At 52.2% G+C, this 8,221-nt stretch overlaps 2 protein-coding genes across 2 annotated transcripts in view; one reads left to right on the top strand and one right to left on the bottom strand.

The window, feature by feature from the left end:
• The window catches only part of TP53RK (TP53 regulating kinase), a 56,066-nt gene that overhangs the window by 24,026 nt on the left and 23,819 nt on the right, over positions 1 to 8,221 (bottom strand). The gene's annotated exons all lie outside the window — the stretch shown is intronic.
• The window catches only part of SLC2A10 (solute carrier family 2 member 10), a 20,105-nt gene continuing 11,891 nt past the window's right edge, over positions 8 to 8,221 (top strand). The window contains exon 1 of the mRNA XM_019509853.1: positions 8 to 26. Coding sequence (XP_019365398.1) covers positions 23 to 26 — 4 coding nt within the window. The 5' untranslated portion in view covers positions 8 to 22. The remainder of the gene's footprint in view (positions 27 to 8,221) is intronic.

Raw genomic sequence — 8,221 nt, forward strand, 5'->3', positions numbered from 1 at the left:
GCGGCGGAGCCGCTGCCTGGCCATGGGTAAGTGCGGGGCGGCCGGGGGCCGGCGCCGGCGCAGCGATGCTTGCCGGGGGGGAGGGCTGTTGGCGCGGGGCACCGCTTCCCCGCACGATTGCTCTGCCCCTGCCCGGGGCTTCGTAACGCCTCGGCCGGTCTGGTCACGGATCCCGCCGGGGCTGCGCGGAGCCGCGCGCCGACCCCCGCACCCCTCGCTGCGTCCAGAGCGCGCCGCTGCCCGGCGGCGGCCGCAGCACTGCGAGGGGCCGTGCCCGGGGCCGCCGGCTCCTCGGCTTCTGCCCCATCCCCGCTGAACTCCTTCCACAGGTGTTAGCCGCCATCCCGCCTTCCCCCGGCTCTGAGCTCCCGGTAACCCTCAGCGCCCTGCGGACTGGGTTTCAGCCCTACCTAAAAACATTCACTCGGGGGCGGGAATCCCTTTCCATGCCACTGCCCCGGCACTGTCCGGATGCTCAGCAAGGCTTGCTTTTGTTCTGTGCACCTGAAAGAGATGCACATTGAACTATAATGACTCTAGGACTAATGAAGCAGCATCTTTGGAGTAGTTGCACCTGGTCTGTTGTTTCGAAACATAATATATGATATAGCGAATGAATGCACGTTGACAATAAAGATTTTTGTTTTTACGATTCCATCTTCAGTCGAATGATGCAGCTCTAGGCCCCTCTCTATTAGTGAAGCTTCTAGTTTCCTTTTGACTGAAGAAAAATGTGTGCTGTGTTTATATGGGATGATGCACCACATCATCTGCACCCCCCTTGTCCAAATCCTAGACCCTCCCATGCTGGGAGCTACCCAGCCACTTCCCACAGCTCATGGGACATCAGGACTTCAGTCATTCCCAGCTGTTCCAAACACTTCCTGAACTATAACGCTGCCCCTGCTTCCTGAAAGCTTTAATTAAGAACCCTCCATCCTCCCCTTAGGAGCTGAGAATTACGGCACTTGTCATTCATTTCCTACTTACATGTCACGGCCAGGCTCCTAACTGGAGCTAAACTAGTGATGAGTCAAGTTCTGGGAGCCCACCAGATACACCTCAACAGGGCAAAGCAGGAGTCCTTAGCAGTCTGAACATTGGTCCCACTCAGGTGTAACTCATGAGCATTGGACACTTAAGGATCCTCAAGTCACTAGTCACTCTTGAATACTGAAACCATATGTTCTGTGTTGTGGGGCAAGTTTCAGACCACTTTAAGATCAGTAGAGCCTGCACTCTCCGGTCAGGTATGAGTCTGTGGAGTGCTGTGCCCCACCTAGCCTCTTCTGAGAATATATGAACTACTTCCCTCTCGTTGCAGTGGCAGGGTATTGACAACGCCCTTGTTTTCCCTGCATTTACTTGTGACATGTTATGAAACATCAAAAACACCCTATATCTTGCCTCTTTATAGTTGCAGGGGAGGGTCTGAAGCAGTGACTTTAGGGATTCATTTGATTAATGCTTGCCTGTGAATGCAGGACATTGGCCTTGACAACCCTGGAGCTACCGTTCCAGTCCCATGTTCTTATATTCCTGTATGTAGCCACATCCTTTCTACTCCCAGCTGCTTATAAGAATGGAAGTGCTGGACCACAATACAACAGAGGCTGTAGGACAAAGTAGCAAATGACAGGAAAACAAAATGTTTGCTTGTTTGTTATTTTAAATGAAAGTTTCAGGCTGTGTTTGACAAAATTATTAATTTAGAGAAACAAAATACCAACTCCAGTACCAAAATTTATATTGCATTTTCCCCCCTGTGGTCTGGCTCTGTAATGCTACATCAGTGATATAACAGGGGAGGAAATAGCCACAATATGAAATGGTACCTCCAGGGAGCTGCTGGAACTGCTGCATTGGCTCCCTGTGTAGGGAACATGACCAAATTTTGTGATGCCCTGGCTGTTCATACCTGGCAGAGGCTCCTTTGGGTACATAGGTTGAAGTAGCTCTGAGGGTTTCATTTTTTCCAGACGCCTTATCTGTCCTTAGAGGATAAAGCAGGAAAACCAGGGCTTGTAGAGCTAAATTTTGTCTTCATTCCAACCCTCAGGCCCTGCTCTGAGCATAAGAACAGAACAAAGAATTGGGATCAAGTATTAAATTTATTGTTAGAGGAAGTTGCATCGATTGAGACTATTGACACAATGAAAGAGGTTAGGTAAATAATGCCTGCAGTGTTACAAAAGTCAGTGTAATCTAAGGTCTGAACTGCAGCACCAACTGCTATGCCAGTCCTCTGCCAGTCAGATCTAATTGTGTAGCTATTCTGTGGTGCAGAGTGGACTCTTGACCTGGGCTAGGGACAGACATTCAAAAAGCCCGAGTCTGAATTGATTCAATCTTTTCAGGTTAGTCTAACATGCAAAGATTAAACTGATTTGCAAGTGAATAGACATTCACTTTTGACACAGGAAAGGCAGGCAGGCACATGCCTGCAGTGGCTCAGGCTAGAAGCCAAGGGAAGGGGGGAGGCATGCTAGAGCAGCCCTCCCTTCCCTTCCTCAGCAGCTGCAAGGCTGGACGGAAGCTGACCTGGGGGCCGTGGCCAGGCCCCTGGCAAGCAGCTAAGTATGTTTGGGGAGGGGTTTAAACTCCCCCCCAGCCTATAGGGACCACAGCCAGGGTGTGCCTGGAGGGACAGGGGCATAGCAGCCCTTGCCAGACTTGTCCCTGAGGCCAGACATCAGCTTGGGCAGCATCTCAGGAAAAGCAGGGCGGAGGCAGGAATTAAAATCCCATCTCCCCTCTGGACATGGGCACTGGGACCCCAGCCAAGTCTGCTCGGCTTTTCCCCCTCACTACTCACATGGTGGGGAGCTTGGCCAGAGCCAGATGGCATGGCCCTGCTATCTACCCGGGGCTGGGGCTGGGGCTGGGGCTGGGGCTCAGCTGGGCTGGCCTGTGGGAGCTGCTAAGGACGGACACAGCAGGGCCAGCCTGGGCTGGGCCGCAGGAGCCAGGCACTTCTCAACAGGCTGCGGCTTAGGTTGGGGCCACGGGGGCTGCATGGCCAGATTGCTTTTGGCTCCTCACACCCAAGCTGGGTAGGGCTGTCAGGGAGCTGCAACCAGCTGGGAAGAGCCCAGTGGGGCTGGCCTTCATCAGGCTTCAGCCCTTCCCTGCCAGCTGTGGCTGTGTGGCAGCTGGGCCCAGTGACACGGGAAGCAGCTGACTGGGCAGCAGGTTGCTCCGCCTGGATCAGAGGTGCCAACAGTCCCCAAGCCTGGCAGCCACTTCTGCACGCCCTGTCCTTTGCAGCACCTGGCGGCTGCAGCTGTACCACAAGCTGTATGCTAGCCAAAGCTAGCAGGGCTGTTCTGCCTCCCTTGCCTCCAGCTGCCCCTGCTGCCCCTACCCCTGCTCCTGCTGTGCCGCTCTGGATGGGTGGGTGGGAAGCTTGAGCCTGGTGGCTTCTGCCCAGCACATGGAGCTCTGGCTCCAGCTCTCAGACACCTTCCACCTGCTCTGGCCGCCTGGCACAATGAGCAGCCCTTGTGGGCAGGTGGAGCAGGTGGAAAGCATCAGGGAGCTGGAGCCAGAGCTCCATGCACTGGGCAGAAGCCGCCAGGCTTAATCTTGCACCCACTTGGAGTGGCATTGCACAGCTCAGCAGGAGCAGGAACCTCAAGGAGGGGAACAGGACAGCCCTGCCGGATCCAGCCAGCGCACAGCTTCCCCTTGCCTCCAGCAGATCCTCCTCCCACTCCTGACCCTGCTGCACCACTCTGGGCTATGGTGGGGACAGAAGGCAGGGGAAGCTTCAGCCGTGAGCAACTGGTGCCACCTTAGTCGGGGGGGCACATGCCCCCCTCCAGTGACCAGTCAGTGACTGGGGTGAGGGGTTCCCCCGCAGCCAATCAGGAAGCAGCTGCGGCACTCCCAGAAGTGGCCGTGGTGCTTCATCTGGTGATCCCACTCCCCAGCCAGTGCTCACAGGGGTGGCACTGGCACTCCTACCTGTCCATCGCCTAAGCGGGGAGTGCAGCATGTCAGGGGGTGCACCCACAGTCTCAGGGACTGCATGTGCACCCCCCATGCATCACCACTGGCTTCGGCCCAACGCTGAGATCTGGCTCCAGCTCCCTGATGCCTTTTACCCACTCCACCCACCCGCAGGGGCTGCTCATCATGCCAGGTAGGTGAAAGGCAGCCAGAGCTGGAACCGGATCTCCATGTCCCATCTCCCCACTCCCCCTCCCTACCACTGCCCAGAGCAGAGCAGCAGGGGCAGGAGTGGGAGAAGGAGGAGCTGCTCAAGGCAAGGGGAAGCTGCATACTGGCTGGGCCTGGTAGGGCTGTTCTGCTCCCCTCACTTCCAGCTGTGATTCCTACTCCTGCTGTGCTGCACAGCACCGCCCTGGGTGGGTGGAAGCTTGAACCCGGTGGCTTCTGCCCAGTGCATGTAGCTCTGGCTCCAGCTCCCAGACACTTTTCCCCTGCTACACCCTCCTGCAGGGACTGCTCATTGTGCCGAGTGGGCAGGGTGGGTGGAAGGTGTCCAGGTGCTGGAACCAGAGCTGCATGCACTGGGCAGAAGCTGGTGGGCTCAAGCTTCTTGTCCACCCACCCAGAGTGGCCCGGCAGGGGCGGGGCAGCAGTGGCAGCTGGAGGCAAGGGAAGCAGAACAGGTCTGCCAGCCCCAGCTAGCATGCAGCTTGTGGTGCTGCACAGGACAGGGGGCGTGCTGGTGGTTGCAGCAGGTGCCTGCCAGGCTCGGGGCCCGCCAGCACCTCCAAGCCAGCCCGGGCAGCCTGTTGCCTGGGCAGCTGCTGCTCGTGCCACCAGGCCCTGCCCCCATGGGTCTGCCCAGGCTGACCCCATCAGGCCCTTTCCAGCTGACTGTAGCTCCATGACAGCCCTGCCTGGCCTGGGCACAGGGAGCTGGGAGCAAGCCCCCACAGCCCCAGCCCGATCTGCAGCCTGCTGGGAAGGGCCCAGTCCCCACAGTCCAGTCTGGGCTGGCCCCTCTGTGTCCGCCCTCAGCAGCACTCGCAGGCTGTCCCAGCTCAGCCCCACAGCCCCAGCCCCAGACGTGGACAAGGCAGGTGGCTGGCGGGGCCATGCCAGCTGGTTCTGGCCATGCTCCCGCCCCTGCCACCGGAGTGGGGAGGTGGGGGATGCTGTTCTGCCCCAGCCAGGCACGCCCCCGCTGCCAGTGAGACAGGGGACAGAGGGGGAGATTAAATCCCTCTCCCCATTTGCTTCAGGCTGTGGGGGGTTGGGGGGAGCTGGCTAGGGACATAGGCTAGGGACAGACATTCAAAAAGCCTGAGCCGGAATTGATTCCATTTTTGCAGTTTAGTCTAACCTGGCTAGGTCGAACTGGTTTGAATATGCACAGACATTCCCTCTGGACTGAGAAAATGCAGGCACATACCTGCAGTGGCTCAGGCAGAAGCCAGGAAGTGCTAGAACAGTCCTCCCTTCCCTTCTACAGTGCTGAGCTGAGGGGGGGGCATGGCCAGGCCTCAGCAGGATGCTCTGATTAGGGGATGGGGGCGTTCCTCCTCCTTGCTGCTCCTGACCAGAGAGAGAGCCATTAGCACCCTATCAAGAAAACAAAAGCCTCTGTCATCAGTTCAAGCTCTTCTTAAACAGCATTTTCCAAGGAAGGAATGGAGGGACATTATCACCTGACCTGTTGATTAGCTCCAAAAAGCCCTAAGTGGAGTCCTGTCTGCCTTTGTCCTGTCTGTCTTACACAGACACCTCTCAGCATTACCTAGCCTACCAGTGCTGGCTACAGCCCTGTGGGAGATGGGAGTGGTGGGGAATCCCTGCTTGAGATGGGAGTGGTGAAGGGGGCGGAGCATGGGGAAGCCAGGCAGATTTGCTGTGTCTGCTGTCTCCGCAGGAGCTCCAGTCAGGGAGCAGAGAGTCCCCCCTGCCCCTCCCCCGGCCACCAGGGCTGCAAAGCATCTGGGATGCTGGGGGACTCTGGTATAAGTTAAACCAGGAAGGGGTCTGGGATGGACATTGCATAAACCAGTTTAACCTAAATTAGTTAAGTCTGAAACTACATTCAGCCAGGTTTATCTCAAACTGGTTTCAGCCATTTTCAAACTGGTTTATGTGCAGGTTCTGTTACAGGTTTAAACCAGTTTCTGATCACTTAAACTGGTTTATGTGCAATGTCTGTCCTTTAAGATGGGACCTACCAAATTTCCCTAAACTTAGTCATGTGAGAATTTGAGGAGATGAGGGCAGATATAAAAAATCAAATGCAGGGATATACCACCTGTCACTGAGCCCCCATATAGCATGGGAAATGAGTCCATAGCAAGCTGGATTTTAATCAAAGGTCATAAGCCATTAGTGCCCATAAAGTTAATGAGAATTATAACAGAATTTGATTGAATCAGCTGCTATATTCACAGCAGGACCGCATGTACTTAACTGAGTTTGCGGCTTAAAATTAATGGCCTGTCCATTTTATGCCAGGCTTTTTGTTCTTACTGAACAAATATTATTTCTCATTATCTTCGTAACGTGTACAAAAAGTGATTAAAACAGAGTAGGTAACTGCACAGACAGTGGTTTTTTGGCATGTGGTCAGCCTGGCAAAGTTAATAGAAATAAGGTTTTAAAAAGTACAGAATAAATGCAAATGTAAATATAGCCTTCCTTAAGAAATAACTTTTAATGCTTAGTGTCATGAAAAGCTAAATGTCAACACTGCCTGTTAATCACAGACTATCTAAACCCTTATACAGTGCCAACTGAGAAAAATTTCCATAGTCTATTGGGCGTCTCCATAATTTTTCCCAATAGTCTATTTAAAGTAAAAGTAGTTTTAACTAAAATACACCAAATGATGCAGCATCTGTGTAGCATGCTGAAAAAAGAGCATATTCCAGTGAGTTCCTGCACTATGCTGCACCTCAGCATTTAGGAGAGAGTAATTTGGAGAAGTATATGTTGACTTTATTGTTATTATTAATATTGCCCCAAGGCCCCTAGAAGCTATCTAGTCTAGATGGGATCTTATATTGCACTCATAACTATAGTTTCTGATTGCCAACCAGTTGTAGATTAGGCAAAGTGACCAACTTCCCTCACATTTATTCTCTTATGCTCAGCAGGGCAAGAAGCACGTGCAGCAGAGTGCTTGTTTCTCCAGGATTTTTACCTCTTTGTTGCTCCTGCTGTCTTTTTTTTTTTCCTTTTCAAATAAAAGTGTCTGTGATGTATGCTAGAGAAGGCAGGTCAAAGAAACATGCTTTGCATTTGGAGCAGAAGGTGGTAAGGTTTGTGATGACTATTTCCCAGTGGAGTTCATTGCACAGTCTTGAACAAGCTCCTGAGAAAGCTCTGTCTGATTTGGGACTCTATTGTGCTGAGTATTACACCAACACAGATGAGAAGATAGTCTCTGATCCAGAAAACTTTAGGCTTTTCTCAGAAAGAAATACACGGGGCAGGAGACTAGCCATGGCACGCACACTGAGAATCCTAGTCAGACTTTTTAACAAGACTGCTCAGCTCATCCTTTTTTCCCTACTTCTTGTGTCTCTTGTGTCTCTCATAAGCTCTTTACAAATATTAATTCATTGTTTACAAACACTTCTCCCAAGGAGATTGTTTTTTTTTATTATCCCTGTTTTACAGAAATGGAAAATGGAGGCATGGAACGTTAAATTGCTTGATCAATGTCATAGATCATGTTAAAGACCCAGTCTGCAGGCCCTTCTGTGGGCCCTTCTGTTACCACTAGATGACCCTTCTGTCCTAATTTCTCTCCAGCAGACTAAAGAAGGCCTAGTATCCTGCATGATGCATTACACCTAAACTATAAAGCTGGGGCTAAGAGGAGTTGGATCCCTATGTCAGCCGCCCTCTACAGCAAGTAGCTGTCTAACTGCATTTCATCCCAGTGGCTGCCCATTCATTCAAGAACGAAAACAAACCCCTACATTTCTGCTAAAATATTCAGCATGACATAGTGAGTTAAGCTGAGATAAATGCAAGGCCTCACATCTCTCAGAGAGGACACCACCACATTAGTTTTTCACTCACTTTTGCTTATCTTGCAATCATATGATCTGGAGTCTCCTTATTTTTACAGAGAGTTTAGTACCTGGAGCACAACTATGCTGCAGTTTAAAAGTAATCCACACTTATACAGCAATTTACCTGTCCACATAATTACACAATCAACAGGAGCTGGATTATTTGATAACATTTATCTAGTGAAGAGAAGATAAGGGGAATA

The sequence above is a fragment of the Gavialis gangeticus genome, unplaced genomic scaffold (genome assembly GCF_001723915.1).
Source record: "Gavialis gangeticus isolate Ggan-Ray unplaced genomic scaffold, GavGan_comp1, whole genome shotgun sequence".
NCBI lineage: Eukaryota > Metazoa > Chordata > Crocodylia > Gavialidae > Gavialis > Gavialis gangeticus.